This window comes from Bombina bombina, chromosome 1 (assembly GCF_027579735.1).
Source record: "Bombina bombina isolate aBomBom1 chromosome 1, aBomBom1.pri, whole genome shotgun sequence".
NCBI classification, from domain to species: domain Eukaryota; kingdom Metazoa; phylum Chordata; class Amphibia; order Anura; family Bombinatoridae; genus Bombina; species Bombina bombina.
The window spans coordinates 831,079,888-831,097,844 of NC_069499.1; the positions used below are offsets into that span (position 1 = coordinate 831,079,888).

The following is a 17,957-nucleotide window of genomic DNA, read 5'->3' on the forward strand; positions in this document are numbered from 1 at the left end:
AATGCTATAGCTCTTACTTTGAATTTGAAATAAGAAGTAGACTATATTGTGGCAAATTTCAAACTCAATCCAATTTTCCCTCCCTCTGTATCATGTGAGAGCCATTAGCCAATCAAGATGCATATACTGTGTACTAGGGCTGCACGATTAGTCACATGATGCGTTTAATCACGATTTTAAAATCACTGCAATTTCAAATTGCTGGAGTATGCAATTTATAACCCCGCCCACTATGATGTCACGTATGACGTACTGGAAGGCTCCGCTGCGGCCACATGCTGGTAAGAGCTGTTTCAGTGACTTCAATCTCAGTGTATTGCAAGATTTCTTAGCTGGTATGCAGTATACTACCTATTATGTCAGCACCTGCCTCCAAGCAACACCACAAGGACCCGTTCACAGATCAGGATATCAGTGTACACTCACTCATGCCTGCTATTCTGGCTGCTGCCAAACCAGGAACAGTTCCCCCATGCAGCATGACATTGCATCTCTGTCTCCACAACCACCCTATTCCCCCTCACTGCCGGCTGCGCTACCTTTGCTCTCAGTCCTGCCTGTTCAGGGACGGGCCTTATCTCCTCCACAAGAGAGGCTGTTAATCTTATGCATCTGATCCTGTAGCCCATTTAGCTTGCCGCTTCCCACCATCTTTCCCTCTTCTCCTGGTGCTACCTCTCAGTAGAATTACTGTGCACACTAAAAGCATGTATAGTGAGGATCCACACATCACATCTGGATGTTTGCAATGCAGTTCTGGCATATTATTCTGGAGGCCTTCGTGCAGCTGCTAATGTGGGCTCTAATGTTTCTACTTAAAGGCAGCACCGGGGAAGTGAGAAAGATGGTGGGAAGCAGCAAGCCAAAGGGGCTGCAGGATCAGATCTGTAAGATGAACCGTCTGTCTTGTGTGTGTGTGTGGGGGGGGCTTGTCCCTGTTAGCTTTCAGTTTATTTCATGGTCAAAATCGCGATTTTCATTTTTTCCCATATCGCCCAGCACTACTGTGTACTGTTGCAAACACTCAATAGGATTTGGAGCATCAAAGTATACATATTAAAAGATTGTGCACATTTTGATAATGGAGTATATTGTAAATTTGTTGTTTTTTTAATTTTAGTGTCCCTTTAAAAAACCTACTTTTTCATGATCATATAGCGGAGAGAATTTCCTAGAGTATGATCCTCATCATGTAAAACAAACGTGACGCATGATTCATCTGTCCCATTGGCTTGAACCTAGTTAACAAAGAAGAGTGGCAAAAATTAGCAAATGTCAGGATTAAGGTGATCATATATCCAAGCGTTTAACAAATGCTAGGATTTACCATTGCTAAAAAAATAAACTCTAGTTTGTCCTTAATTACTAAAAAACGGGTGCCAAACTCACCTTTTTTGTGCTGAAGTATATCGCTAAAATCAGATACTCTGGCCGCCTATGGCACAGCGCTCATCTGCAAGAAGGTGATGTTTCCACCTCTAAACCTATAGCTGTGCGTGTCATCTGACATCCTAGCACGGCTAGAGGTGGAAATGTCACCTCATTAGTTAAAGGGATACTAACCCCAATTTTTTTTTTTCATGATTCAGATAGAGCAGCAATTTTATGAAACTTTTTAATTTACTCATATTATAATTATTTATTTGTTCTCTTGCTATTTTTATTTGAAAATGCAGCAATGTAAGTTAAGGAGCCGGCCGCTTTTGGTTCAGCAACAGGGTAGAGCTTGCTGATTGGTTTGCTACATTTAACCAATCAGGAAGAGCTACCCAGGTCCTGAACCAAAAATGGTCCGGCTCTTAAGCTTACATTCCTGCAAATTCAAATAAAGATAGCATGAAAACTAAGAAAAATTGATAATAGGAATAAATAAGAAAGCTCCTTAAAATTGCTCCTCTATCTAAATCATGAAAGAAAAAATTTTGGGTTTAGTGTCCCTTTAAGGAGCACTGTGCTGTGGGCAGCCAGAGGCGCTGATTTTAGCAATATACTTCAGCACAAAAAGGGCGAGTTTAGCACACGTTTTATAGTAATTGATGAAAGAAACTATACTATTTTTAGTGATGGTAAATCCTAGCGTTTATTAAATGATTGGATTTACCATCACTTTAAGTCTAACATTGATTGAAAAGCACTTTTTAGCTTGTTAAAATATATGAATTGCTTTATAACAAAAAATTACAACATTTTAATGCTTACAATTGCATTACTGATTACAAATATAAATATATAATAATATAAAAAAATGTTTAAGTCCTGTGAGTGCCCCCTTAATTTATGAAGATCGGATACAAGCTATGGAGGAAAAGCACCTGGGCCATCATAAATGATAGTAGTGAGTGCATGGCAACTATATATATCGCTGAGGAAGGGGCGAACTCCACAAACACATTCACATTAAACTGAGTTGCTGTGTTTCAAACCCAGACAGTGCGACTTGCCTAATAATTTTTTATATATTTTGATTGTTGCACTGTAGTACTTTATCTTGATGTTTGCAAGCGTGCGCTAATTCCACACACAATATAGTTTGCGTGTGCCGTGCACGCATAGAAAAGGGGTAATAGTTGCTTATAATTACATTGCTTTATACATTCCTTCTTTGACGCAAGCTAAAATGAACTCAATCTTTGAGTTATTTATAATGGGAACTCAAATCAAGCGGATTTCAGCAGACCGTTAAATACACTGTACTCACAAAAAGCATGTAAAAGGATATTATTGTGCATTGGGCAAATATTACATGATCTCATTTTTATAGGACAGATGTTTATATGATGTATGTATTTGCATCAACACCTATGACAGTGCATAGGTTGTCATTCAATTCTGCTCAGTGTGGGGTATTCTTGGGTAGTAGTCACTAAGTGCCACAAAGCCTAATTTTTATAGGACAGATGTTTAAATCCTTTATGTATTTGCCATTATCACCTATGAGTGCATTTAGGTGGCTCTTGTGGGGTCCTAACTATGGTGTCATTGGATTCTTCTCAGTCTGAAATATACTTGGGAAGTAGTGATTAAGTGACACAAAGCCTAGTTTTTATAGGGCATGTGTTTATTTGATGTATGTATTTGCATTATCACCTATAAGAGTGGACAAGGGCAGTGCATTCAGGAGTTTTTGGGTGGTCCTATCCTCAAGTTAGGGTCCTAACTTTAGTGTCACGGGATTCTGCTTAGTCTTGGGTATACTTGGGTAGTAGTAATTACAGGATACAGAGCCTAGTTTTTTTTTAAGACAGATTTGTATATGATTTATGTATTTATATTATCACATATAAAAGGGGATGGGGCAGTGCATTCAGGGGGCTCTTGCGGAGTCCTATCCCCAAGTTAGGGTCTTAACTTTGGTATCATTGGATTCTGCTCAGTCTGGGGTATAATTGCGTAGTGGTCTTTAAATGACAAAAAGCCTAGTTTTTATAGGGCATGTGTTTATTTGATGTATGCATTTGCATGATCACCTATGAGAGTGATGAATTTCCGGAGGATCTTCAGAATTCCTATCCCCAAGTTAGGGTCTTAACTTTGGTGCCATTGGATTCAGCTTAGTCTGAGGTATTGTTTGATAGTAGATATTGATTGACACAAATCCTAGTTTTTATAAGACAGATGTGGATTCTGCTTAGCCTGGGGTATACTTGGGTAGTAGTCATAATGTGACACAAAGCCTATTTTTTTTATATGATTTATGCGTTTGCCATTATTACCTATTAGAGTGGATAGGGGCAGTGCATTTAGGTGGCTCTTGCGGGGTCCTATCCCAAAGTTAGGGTCTTAATTTTGGTGTCATTTGATCCTGCTCAGTCTGAGGTATACTTGGATAGCAGTCATTAAGTGACACAATGCCTAGTTTTTATAGGGCAGATATTTATGTTGTATGTATTTGCCATTATCACCTATGAGAGTGCATAGGGGCAGTGCATTTAGGGGACTCCTGAGTTGTCTTATCCCCAAGTTAGGGTCTTAACTTTGGGGTAATTGTAATTTACTCAGTCTGTGGTATACTTAGGTAGTAGTCACTAAGTGACACAAAGCCTAATTTTTATAGGTCAGATATTTATACAATCCATGTGTTTGCCATTTTCACCTAAAAAAAAAAGAGTTAATGGGGCAGTGCATTTAGCGGGTCTCCTCAGGGGTATTCCCCAAGTCAGATAACTAACTTTGATATTTTATGTTCAGTCAGGGGTATGTTTGGATAATAGTCACTTAGTGACACAAATGTTTTTTTTTTAATATATTTTATTTAACATGGAAGCGAAAAAGTTGTAATAATGGACCACTATTATGCTTCACACAAAAAAATATAGTTTGGAACACGGAGGACTGGATGAAAATAAAGGGACTCTGTAATAAAATGCAAGAGTCCTGTGGAAAAAGGGATTGGATTTAAAAGTTGCCAATCACTAATAGTTTCAGTGAGAGAGAAAAACGAGTGGAGAATAAATGTAAAGATGGTACATGTGCTTCGCTAAAAGTACTAAACACTACCAGTATCTACACTTAAACACAGACAGGGAATAAATATGCTCTGTCTGCGCTCAAGCACAAATGAATAAATAGCAGGGACTATCTATCATACCATCTCCAGAGCAGTTTTCTTCTCTCCTCCTGCAGCCATGCTGTCTCAAAATAGTCGCAAAAGCTAACGCTAGTTACGAACACGCACCGCAAGACATCATGGGATTTGTAGTTTCATTGATAATTTCTATAGTCACATGAGCATGTTTGTGTATGGAACATGAGATTATAAATATGATACTTTGCGATCTCGCACTTATATTAAGCCAGCTTGCTCGTCATATTTTATGACTCATTCTCATGACCTGCAATGTACATCGAAAAATGTTTTGCAGATCAGGGTTCCGCTCATTTGTATTTAATAACATGTCCTGCCATATCCCTAGAGGTACTAACAAACTAACACGAGTGCTTTTTGGTATTATACACCTCCTGTTCTGCTCCTGAGTCCTGACTGAGTCGAGCACGACCTCTAAATAAGAATATAAACAGTATAACAATACTACATCCACTATGCAGTGCACAGAGCGTCTATTCTATACTCCAACCAATCACCATAAGGGTTCATGTGAAACTACATCTCCCAGTGAACCTTGAGCGGTCAGTACGAAAGCAAGCTTGAGAGAGGCGGAGTCTAGGTTTTGCTGGGCTGATACTGAGTGTGCGGGGTGACTGTACGACTATATCAGGTGAGAGGGGCAGGCTGGGGTACACAATATGTCTCCCAACAGGCAGTAGCTTGATGTGGGGGCACACTATTGCTCTTCTAGCCTGCTAATTATCAGCATAGGGAAGACTTTTTTGTATTTATTTATCTACAGCCCCCTATACTCCCAAGACTTGTAATGTCAAGAGCCAGCAGAAAGTATACTTTGAGTGTGTATATATATATATATATATATATATATATATATATATATATATGTGTGTGTGTGTGTGTGTGTGCAAAGCATGTTATTTATTTAATATAGAGTACATTAGTATTTAGAATATATTCATCCTTCTGAGCAGTAAATACCAACAGTGATATTGTATCTGGTTGCAAGAGTTTCCCATTTGAAGTTGAGGTGTTGGCATGCAGATATTGTGCTTCTGACCTGAAGAAGGAATGAAGAGTCCAAGCAAAACAGAGGGATTATTTTGATGTAGACAGAAGGAATTGAAGTAGAAGAACATCATAGTCCCTCCTTCAGACTTCGCAGTAATCATATGAGTTGGATATACACCAGAAGTCTGAGCCTCTGCACACAGCTCATATGAGGAGGAATTCAGATGCTATCAGGAAGTAGTTTTTGCTGAGCTTGAGAAATTATTGGATATTTTGTAATTCTCACTTGTGCTTTTTCCTGTTCGGTTGTGTGTATACATATGTGTGTGTGTATGTATATGTGTGTATGTATGTATATGTATGTATGTATGTATGTATGTGTGTATGTGTATATGTATGTGTGTGTATGTATGTGTGTGTATGTATGTGTGTATGTGTATATGTATATGTATGTATGTGTGTATGTATGTATGTGTATATGTATGTGTGTGTGTATGTGTGTGTGTGTATGTGTGTGTGTGTGTGTGTGTGTGTATGTATGTGTGTATGTATGTGTGTATGTATAAGTGTATGTGTGTATATATATATATATATATATATATATATATATATATATATATATATATATATATATATATATATAGTTAGAGCACGTTTTATTGAACAACAAGGTGCATATAACAGAACTTTTGTTTTTTTGCACTATTATGTCCCTGTTTGGCTTTCCATTGAAAATTCAGGAATTTGTTTTTTAATTTTTTTTTTTTATTATTTTTTTTTACATAATTAATATTCTTAACTGCTTTGCTAAAGCACGTTGCTTTAAAGGGACAGTCTAGTCAAAATTAAACTTTCATGATTCAGATAGGGCATGCAATTTTAAACTTTCAATTCTTTAGATATCCTTTGTTGAAGAAATAGCAATGCACATGTGTGAACCAATCACACAAGGCCTCTATGTGCAGCAACCAATCAGCAGCTACTGAGCATATCTAGATATGCTTTTCAGCAAGTGATACCAAGAGAATGAAGCAAATTAGATAATAGAAGTAAATTAGAAAGTTGTTTAAAATGACATGCTCTTTCTAAATCATGAAAGAAAAAAATTGGGTTTCATATCCCTTTAACCCAGATAGTAACCCAAGCAGAAGCAATTAAAGGTACTGAAATAATTTTCTAAATATAAACCAAGAACACAGACACTTATGCTATATGAGCTGTAAATATCTTTGGTGAGTTTTGGTAATTTCTGTGTGAGTCCTAATACATAACTATTAACCCTTTTGTGTTAGGGTTAACGTGTCTACATCGGAACAACTGTTCCGATGTAAACAAATTGAAAACTTGCAATCGTGCACATGATCACGGGATTTCAATGTCGGCATTGCGTCAGGGGGGTGTCCCTATGATGCTAGGCACGCCCTCCAGACCGCGATCCCATCAGGGAAGTGCCAGTGGCTTCTGGAAAGCCAAGCGGTTAGGAAGTTGTATTCTGTCCTTCGGCGCTAAAGCCCAGCAAAATTCAGTCGGAATACAACGTCCAAACGGCGTTAAAAGGTTAAAATTACTGTCTTAGATGTGATTTTAAAAGGAGAGCCTCAGATGAGTTACCTGGACTCTTGAATAGATTTTTGTTTCATAAAATCATTTCACAGAGACAGTTTCTTTTTTTTTTCTGTATCTGAATCATGGAAGTTTAATTTTGAATTAAGTGCCCCTTTTAATATTAAGCAGCTAGTCTAGTCTGGCTTGGCCCTAAATTGTTATTTAAGCCAGACCTCAAATATATCACTAACTAACTATATATATATATATATATATAACATACACATATATTATAACATTATATTAAAATCTACAGTATATGTACTTTATATTTCTTGTTAATTGTATAATTTGTTTCATAAATAAGAAGTTAAAAAAAAGTGACAGCTCTGTTTGTCAGAGCCTGCACTTAAAGGGATAGAAAAGTCAAAATTAAACTTGCATGATTCAGATAGAGTATGTTATTTTAAGACCCTTTTAAATTCACTTCTATTTTCAAATGTGCTTTGTTCTTTTAGTATCCCTTGTTAAAAAATGAATACGCACATATCATACACTAGTGGGAGCTGCTGCTAATTGGTGCCTGCACACATTTGTCTCTTGTTATTGGCTAAATAGATATTTTCAGCTTCCTGTCAGTAGTGCAATGCTGTCCCTTCAGCAATGGATAACACGAGAATGAAGAAAATTTGATAATATAATTAAATTGGAAAGTTGTTTAAAATTGTATGTTCTATCTGAATTATACAATAATTTTTTGGGGGTTTACTGTCCCTTTAATACATACTTGTTTATTTGAACAGTGCATTTGTGACCAGAAGGATTAAGAATAAATGTTTATTTTTCATGAACAGCGGTCATAGAAACCCAATGTACTTAACAAAATTAACTCCCTTCTACCCCATGTTGCGTCATTGGTAAAGAGGCTTCACAGGAGGTATTAATTAAAGGGATACTAAACCCATTTTTTTTTCTTTCATGATTCAGATAGAGCATGTAATTTTAAGTAACTTTCTATTATACTCCTTTTATCAAATGTTCTTCGTTCAATTGCTATCTTTATTTAAAAGGAGGACTGTAAAGCTTAGGAGCCGGCCCATTTTAATTCAGCACCCTGGATAGCGCTTGTTTATTGGTGGCTACATTTAGAGAATGAAGAAAAATTGATAATAGGAGTAAATTATAAAATTGCTTAAAATTGCGTGCTCTATCTGAATCATTAAAGAAAAAAATTGGGTTTAGTGTCCCTTTTAAAGGGCGGGCTTGGTCAAAGATTCCCTATCTACAAGGCCTAATTTTAGGTGTGGCTGATAGCATCTGAAGTGGGGGCACTCATGGGTGTCTTGTGAGCTCCAGGGCCTAATTTTAAAGGGATAGTAAACACCAACAATGTTATTGTTTAAAAAGATAGATAATACTTTTATTTACCATTCTCCAATTTTGCATAACCAACACTGTTATAGAAATATACTTTTTACCTCTGTTATTACCTTGTATCTAAGCTTCTGCAGACTGCCTCCTTATCTTAGACTTGCATTTCAGGCAATTAGTGCTGACTCTTAAATGACTCCACGTGCGTGAGCACTATGTCATTTATATGAAACACATGAACTAACGCCCTCTAGCTGTGAAAAACGGTCAAATGCATTCATACAAGAGGTGGCCTTCAAGGGCTTAGAAATTAGCATATGAGCATACCTCGGTTTAGCTTTCAACAAAGAATGCAAATAGAACAAAGCAAATTTGATGATAAAAGTATATTAGAAAGATGTTTAAAATTACATGCTCTATCTGAATCATGAAAGTTTAATTTGGACTTTCCCTGCTACAAACCCATAAAGCACACAGAGGGGCATAATATTATTATTATTAGTTATTTGTAGAGTGCCAACAGATTCTGCACCACTATAAACAGGCGGTATACAAGGTAATATTTATAGGGATCAATGGGTAGAGGGCCCTGCCGAGAGTCGCACTGTTGCAGTCAGCTCTTATGAAGGTGATCTGCAAACAGTTGGATTCATAGGGGCCGATTTATTATTGCGTCAAGCTCGACGCATTCGCTGGAGTCAATATGCTCGCCAGACATCGCTGCCACAAATCTACATACCACGGCTTTAATTATTAAAAAGTCTGTCAAAAACATGCGCGTCAAGTACTGTTGATAAATAAGAGTCATCAATGTCGCAGATATTCTGTTTTTTCCAACTTTACATTTTCATCTGTTAATTTCCAAGAAATAGCTAGATTTATACCTGAACAAACAATAATATCTCATAGAAAGTTATTTTTTTATTTATTTGGTATACAAAAAATCTGATTTATATTTTCATATAAATTAATGTGTATTTGTATTTCTATAAATCATGTTATGCCTATCTCATGTTTTTTTCTTTAGGGATTATTAATGCTAGAATTTGTACATACTTATATATATATGTGTGTGTGTGTGTGTGTATGTATGTATATATATATATATATATATATATGTGTGTATATATATGTATATGTGTGTATATATATGTATATGTGTATATATGTATATGTATATATATATATATATGTGTATATGTGTATATATATATATATATATATATATATGTATATGTGTATATATGTATATGTATATATGTATATGTGTATATATATGTATATGTGTGTATATATATATATATATATATATATATATATATATGTATATGTGTATATATATATATATATATATATATATATATATATATATAGTGTGTATATATATATGTATATATATATATATATATATATATATATATACACATACATACTGTATTATATATGTGTGTGTATATATATATATATATATATATATATATATATATGACTATCCCTTTGAGCTATCAGTTTAAGAATATATAGAATCAAACATCATTCGATTATTAAAATCATTGTCAGAAATATTACAGTGTGGCCTAATGACATATACATACTTGTAAAGTATAATACGATATGTAACAAATAGCACTTACAAGTCCAGATGAGTGATCAATGACTCAAGTATAGAGCAATTTGATTAGTTAGTGATAGTAGAAATCAGATTGGCTCATTTCATTAATCACGTGATTATGCATTTACCAATAAGACGTTGTGGAAAACTTTACTAGTTTGTGGGTTGTTTAGGAGTTCGATTATTGCGTAAAATTTGGTGTGAAAAGTGTTGCGTCAAATTTGGTGCGAAGTGGAGATTGGGACTTGTATTACATGCGTTAAACATGGTGTAAATAGATTTATCCAAAAAAAGGAAGTTACCTATATTATGTAAAGTATTTATTTTATTTTTATCCCTATATCTACTAGTGCACCAAATTTGGTGCAATAATATTGCCCCCTTGCTTTGTAATGAGAGACAAAGATGTAACATCTCCCTAATTTACTTTTATTATCTTATACACTTCATTGTCTTGCAGCATCGAACATAACCTTTCTGTGTTTTCAGACTCCCATTGATTTCTATGGCATTCGCAGCCTCAAGCGTGGCGGTTTGAACGATAGGTACGCTGCTTCGGACTAGACGCGAGCGTACCTGTTGAATGTTTGATAAATTGGCAAGACTGTCAAATGTGACGTAGGTTGATCAGTATTCCGCTCGAATAACACAAACGTCGTTCTGTGTTGGATTGATATCGCGAGAGCATATATTACATCACACATTTCAACATTTGACGATCTTGACGCTTTGTTAACAACGGTGGATCAACTTTGCGTCTAATTTGACACAGACTTCCAGCGCATTATCTCTTGAAGCTTTGATAAATCGGCCCCTTAGGCGTACATGCTAATGCTTTTGTCACCGTGACTTTGATAATGTACCTAGTCTATGCAAGACTGTAAGTGCAAATAAGAACCTATACATAGGTTCGTGGAACAAAATCACAGCGATAGGGTAGTCCTGTCTCAACTGCACAATACATAAAGACGTGAGCAAATGTATTAAAACTTTCAGTTATTCTACTGGGCATGTCCAGCTACTGATTTTCTGAAAAATAGCAGCAATGTCACACCATGGTACCTAATCTGAGGGGTTTGATTCCTGTAAAGATGCCCTTATAATATTTATATCCATAAAATGACAAGATTATAAGCCTTATTTGAAGGTGGGAGGTTGCAGTATTTCAATAAGGGGTCTCATGTCACTGTCATTTGGTCATCATACGGTCACCAGACACACATGGTTTTGCAGAGAGAAGGATCTATGAGCTGGCGGCAACCAATAGTCTTCTTTTGTTTTATTGCTGTCAGCTCATAGATCCTTCTCTCAGCAAAACCATGTGCAGGAATCCAAATAAACAGACTTACTGATTTGGTGTAAAATATTTGATATTTGTGGAAAATCTATATACAATTTGGAACTCTGCAGTGAGTGCTGCAGAATGTGATAAGCAATTTTTATGCTCTGAGCTTCAGCACTCGGCATTCCCTCTCTGTGAGTTTCCTTGGTCTTCAACTTTGCTTTTAGACACTTCCACTTAACTGACTAGTGGCACAGGTGGCATTCTATGACGGTGTCATGTTTAAAGTCGCTAAGCTCTTCAATAACCCATTGTACTGCCAATGTTTGTCTGTGGATATCTTATAAGCTCTGTGCTGGGTTTTATGCTCCTGTTACTGTGGCTGAAACACCTGAACTCAATAATTACTAGGGTGACCACATACTTTTGGCCATATAATGTAGCAACCTGTGAATTAAAGGGATACTAAACCAAAATTTGTTTTTCCATGATTGGGAGAGCATGCAATTTTTGAGCAACTTTCTAATTTTCTTCATTCTCTTGGTATCTTTATTTGAAAAAGCAGGAATGTAAAGCTTAGAAGCCGGACCATTTTTGGTCCAGCACCTGGGTTGCGCTTGCTGATTGGTGGCTACACATATATACCTCTTTTCATTGGTTCACCCAATATGTTCAGCTAACTTTCTTTTGTGCACTGCTGTTCCTTTAACAAAGAATACCAAAGGAATTAAAGGGATGCTAAACTCAAATTTTTTCTTTAATGATTCAGATAGAGCATGCAATTTTAAGCAACTTTCTAATTTATTCCTATTATCAATTTTTCTTTATATTCTTGCTTTCTTTATTTAAAAAGCAGGAATTAAAAGCTTAGCGGCCGGCCCATTTTTGGTTCAGAACCTGGGTTACTCTTGTTTATTGGTGGCTAAATGTAGCCCACCACTAAGCAAACACTATCCAGGGTGCTGAACCTAAAATGTGATGGTCTCTAAGCTTTACATTCCTGCTTTTTAAATTAAGATAGCAAGAGAACTCAGTAAAATTCATAATAGGAGTAAAATAGAAAGTTGCTTAAAATCACATGCTCTATCTGAACCATGAAAGAAAAAAATTTGGGTTTAGTGTCCCTTTAAGCAAATTTGCTAATTGAAGTAAATCGAAAAGTTGTTTAAAATTGTATTCTCTATGAAAAGAAAATTTTTGGGTTTCATATTCCTTTAAAGTCAAGCACAGCTGAACATTGTAATTAATAAAATGTGTCTTCAGTATAATAATTTCTTGTGAGTTCACTCAGCCACATTGATATTAAAAAGAAGGGAACTAGAGTCATACTTCGAGTCTGCTTGACCAAGTACTATAGATTTCTGCCCCTCATATGGAGCTAAGGAATGAGTATAAGAATTTATGAAGCTCCTAAAAATGTATGAGTAGCTCCTAAGTTTTAAATAAACTTGTAAAGCCATGTGCATGTTATGATAATGGTGGATACAAATACCTGAGCCATTTCTAACTTTTCTAGGGTCCCATGAATTCTCTAGCCCTAATTTATTAAATATAGCTTATTTTGTGGTGGCCACTGTTTGACCTGTATAGTTTATTGGAGTTTTGCAGGGAGCTTGGAATTTCTGTAGGGTGATGTAGAGGGTGTATCATATTGGTACTGATAATGAATGAAGCACTTCCTGGTATGTAAGTGAATATCTGCATGAAATGTTTTGTGTAGTTGGCCTTACAATCAGTAGGAATAGGATATGAAAGGAGCACATAGCAAGCACAAATTTGTTAATGTATGTTGTGTTTTTTCTTCCACTTCCACAGATTTATATATTTCATTTTTTTACTCAAAACCTTCTAGGTTTTTTTGTTTTTTTTTTGGTGGTTTTTGTTTAAAGTTAAGAGCTTGACTATGGGGGTTGTTGTTATTGCCTTTTAATATCTGATAATCTGCCATTGGTATATTTTAATTAAAAATTTAATTAAAGGTACAAATCCCCAAATCAGGAATTCCGAAATGCAGATTTTTTCTGCATTCCAGATGTTTTAATTAATTTATAAATGTATGTGTATTTATGTGTGTATGTGTGTTACATTTAGGTTACATGTATAAGCTGTATTATGACATGTAAATATTGCCTAAATGACATAAGATATTGTTGTTTACACTTGGTCCCATTTTACAAAAGCAAATAAACAAATATTCTGAAATCCGAAACCTTTCCAGAACCAAGCAGTTTTGTACTTGTATTTGCTCTCTGTTGTGAAGAGCAGGGTCCCCTAATGGAATTTTAAAGGGACACTGAACCCAATTTTTTTTCTTTTGTGATTCAGATAGAGCATGCCATTTTAAACAACTTTCCAATTTACTTCCATTAACAAAATGTGTACAGTCTTTTTATATTTAAACTTTTTGAGTCACCAGCTCCTACTGAGCATGTGTAAGAATAAGTGTGTATCCATTTGTGAATGGCTGATGGCTGTCACATGGTACAGGGAGAGTGGAAAAAGTGCTATTGTATTGTTATCTTGCATTTGTTGATTATGCAAATCTACTGTGTTGACTGGTCCTTTAAGGAACTTTCTAATTTATTCCTATTATCACATTTTCTTCATTCTCTTGGTATCTTGATTTGAAATACAAGAATGTAAGTTTAGATGCCGGCCCATTTTTGGTGAACAACCTGGGTTGTCCTTGCTGATTGGTGGATAAATTCATCCACCAATAAAAAGTGCTGTCCAGAGAGCTGAACCAAAAAAAAACTTAGATGCCTTTTTCAAATAAAGATAGCAAGATAATGAAGAAAAATTGATAATAGAAGTAAATTAGAAACTTGCTTAAAAATGCATGCTCTATCTGAATCACTAATGATTTTTTTTTTGTTCAGTGTCCCTTTAATAAAGCAGAAGTGTAAAGACAATATAAGATAGAAATGCAGCCAGGTTTTGAAACTTTCCTAGTGTTGAAATAAAATGTTAGGAAATAATTTTCTATTCCAACTGCCTCCCTGACATTAAAAGGGTCATAAAACCAAACATTTTCTTTTGTAATTCAGGCAATTTACTTCTATTATCAAATTTGCTTTGTTCTCATGTTATTCTTTGTTGAGGAGCCACTTAGATAATTGAAATAGTGCTGCCATCTAGTGCATTTGCAAATTGGTAACATTCTTGAAAAACTGCTGCAGTATAGTGCTCCAGACATGTGCACACTCCTGAGCTTTACGTCCCTGCTTTTCAACAGCAGATACCAAGAGAATGAAGAAAATTTGATAATAGAAGTAAAATACAAATCTGTTTAAAAATGTATGCCCTATCTGAATCGTGAAAGAAAGATTTTGGATTTCCTGTGTCTTTATATTAACCCCTTAACAACCGCTGGTCGTTAAGGTATTGTCTGGGTATAATAGTGCAGTTCTTACGGCAAGACAACACTATTAGACCCTCCCTTTCTCCTGCAGGCTTGCTAAAATAGTGCGGTCTTGATGCTGGCGGGTACATTGCTGGTCATTAAGGGGTTAATATAACAATACTAAATGAGGTCTTTTACCTTTTTAAGTTCTCTCTCTCCCTCTTTCTCTCTTCTTCCTATAGGCTAAAGTGTCAAGTTTAGTGTGACTTCCCCTTACACTACATACACATGTGGTATGAGAGAGATGGAAGAATGAGTGCTTGCGGCCTTCTCTGAAACATGGTGAAGGACAGCCTGGTTTGGGGCTGCATTTCTGCCAGTGGTGTTGGCGATATTGTCCAAATTGATGGGATCATGAATGCTGAAAAATACAGACAGGTTTCAATTCATCGTGTCATTCCTTCTGGAAAGCGCCTGATTGGGAATGGTTTTATTTTTCAGCATAACGATCCCAAGCACACTGCTAATGCAGTGTAATCATATTTGGAGAGTAAAACAGCTGATAAAACACTGACAGGCATGGATGGCCTCCACAGAATCCAGACCTGAATATTATAGAGGCGGTATGGGATCACCTGGACAGAGAAAGAAATAAAAGACAACCTAAATCTAAATAAGAACTCTGTGAAGTGCTGAAAGAAGCCTGGTATAATATACCAGTAGATTACTTCAGAAACCTTCATGGCAAAAGAGTTCAAGATGTTCTTAGTGCCAAGGGAGGTCACACTAAATACTGACTTTTGCCTGAAGAAGCCATTTTTGTTCTGATAATTGTGCTTTTTTTATATTTTGTGTACATAATTCCTGTATTTTCTGTTTTTATCCTAATAAAGAAACCGAAAAATAAATATGGATGGTTATTAAAAGATTTTTGCACAGTACCGTGTATGTATGCATGTGTTTATGTATGTATGTACGTATGTATATATATATGTGTGTGTGTGTGTGTGTGTGTATATGTGACGTATCAGCAATTCCTATCCAACACTAACTCATCCCACAAAATAAATGGATACATTTCCCTGGGTCTAAGGAACCTCAACATAATAATGTACATTAAAAAAACAATGCATGATGCATAAATTCACCGCAAAGAGGGGAGCATATATAAAGCATTTATTGGAGCAAACTCAAGGCATTAAATAAATCCGGTCATTCCACTCCTATCATAGTGCACTATGAATACCAAAAAATATAGAAATAATGATAATCATGTGAGAGAACTCTCAAAACAATCGGTTAAATTAAAATTAAAAAATTCCTGTTGAAGTAACAGAAAAAATGGTAACAATTCCCAGCAGTAAAATAGAGGTATTATGTCCCGTAAATGGCGGTTAATACTTGCTGTTCTGAGGGAGTCCCACTATTGCGGTGCCACACCTTCTAGGTACACCTGTTAGTTCCAAATGTTTGGTGTTTTTCCCTAGGGTGTTCGTCTCCCCTTGATTCTTTCCAATGGTACACTTTGAAATTTGTGGATGCGCCTCCAGACACCACCTCAAAAAACTTCTGATGCTAATAATGTCTGCCTTTGTTCCTCCAGCAAATACAACTGCCAACTACGCGCGTTTTACCCCTAAGACTCTGGGGCTTCTTCCGGCTCCAATAAAGATCACATGACTGTGGATATCTAGGATTTCTTTTAAAGAAAAATAACAGAGGAAAACTCCCATTTTGAAGCCTTTGAAATGTTTAAAATGTTTGGGGCAAAATAGTAACATTTTGTAACAATAGCAATCATTACATAAAGGGACAATCTAGTCAAAATTAAACTTTCATGATTCAGATAGGGCATTCAATTTTAAACAACTTTCCAATTTACTTCTATTATCTAATTTGCTCAATTCTTTAGATATCCTTTGTTGAAGAAATAGCAATGCACATGTGTGAGCCAATCACACAAGGCCTCTATGTGCATCAACCAATCAGCAGCTACTGAGCATATCTAGATATGCTTTTCAGCAAGTGATATCAAGAGAATGAAGCAAATTAGATAATAGAAGTAAATTAGAAAGTTTTTTAAAATGACATGCTCTTTCTAAATCACGAAATAAAAAAAATTGGGTTTCATGCCCCTTTAAATAAAGATTACTCAATAAGAATATATACATCAATTGAAACAATTTGACAATTTAACATAAATGATACAATATTATAAATTTGCTCCCCCTCAGCGCAATGTGAATGTTTAAAATTCATAATGCTGCAAAATATCTAAGATAACTTAGAAATGTAAAAAGATCCAAATGGACATATTATACTTCTTCCTTATATGAACTGTAATTGACGGTTTTAGAGACAAATCTTATACATTTTTAATAATTATTGCTGGTCAATTTTTTAATTTCTATCAGGATATCAATCCTTTTTGAAGGGGACTTGGATATTTGTTACACCCCTTCTCATCATTCAAACTGTATTTTATTTAATTCAGAAAATAATTTATTTATGTTAAGATGCACTCAAATGGTTTATTCACCCAAAAAGCATGCATAGTTTATCTCTTCATTCATCCCTAGTGGTGCACGTGTTTTTAAATTGTAGATCCATTTACATTCATTTTGTAGCAGTAACTTATCAAGGTTACCTCCTCTTTCTTTAAAGGGACACTGAACCCAAATTTTTTCTTTTGTGATTCAGATAGAGCATGACATTTTAAGCAACTTTCTAATTTACTCTTATCAAATTTTCTCCATTCTCTTGGTATCTTTATTTGAAATGCAAGAATGTAAGTTTAGATGCCGGCCCATTTTTGGTCAAATAAAGATGGCAAGAGAACAAAGATAAATTGATAATAGGAGTAAATTAGAAAGTTTTTTAAAACTGCATGCTCTATCTGAATCATGAAAGAAAAAATTTGGATTCAGCATCCCTTTAACCCCTTAATGACCGGACCATTTTTCAATTTTCTTACCCTTAATGACAATGGCTATTTTTACATTTCTGCAGTGTTTGCGTTTAGCTGTAATTTTCCTCTTACTCGTTTACTGTACCCACACATATTATATACCGTTTTTCTCGTCATTAAATGGACTTTCTAAAGATACCATTATTTTCATCATATCTTATAATTTACTAAAAAAAATGATAAAATATGAGGAAAAAATGGAAAAAAACACACTTTTTCTAACTTTGACCCCCAAAATCTGTTACACATCTACAATCACCA

At 35.4% G+C, this 17,957-nt stretch overlaps 2 protein-coding genes across 2 annotated transcripts in view; one reads left to right on the forward strand and one right to left on the reverse strand.

The window, feature by feature from the left end:
* LOC128646031 (DNA-directed RNA polymerases I and III subunit RPAC2) overlaps positions 1-4,886 on the reverse strand; it is a 33,480-nt gene extending 28,594 nt beyond the window's left edge. Inside the window, exons 1-2 of the mRNA XM_053699437.1 lie at positions 4,589-4,886; positions 1,141-1,238 (exon numbers count right to left, since the gene is read on the reverse strand). Of these exons, the coding sequence (XP_053555412.1) occupies positions 1,141-1,238; positions 4,589-4,627 (137 nt within the window). The 5' untranslated portion in view covers positions 4,628-4,886. The remainder of the gene's footprint in view (positions 1-1,140; positions 1,239-4,588) is intronic.
* Positions 4,887-5,068: 182 nt separating this feature from the next.
* VAMP7 (vesicle associated membrane protein 7) overlaps positions 5,069-17,957 on the forward strand; it is a 251,842-nt gene continuing 238,953 nt past the window's right edge. The window contains exon 1 of the mRNA XM_053699436.1: positions 5,069-5,216. The gene's annotated coding sequence lies outside the window, so the exon portion shown is untranslated. The remainder of the gene's footprint in view (positions 5,217-17,957) is intronic.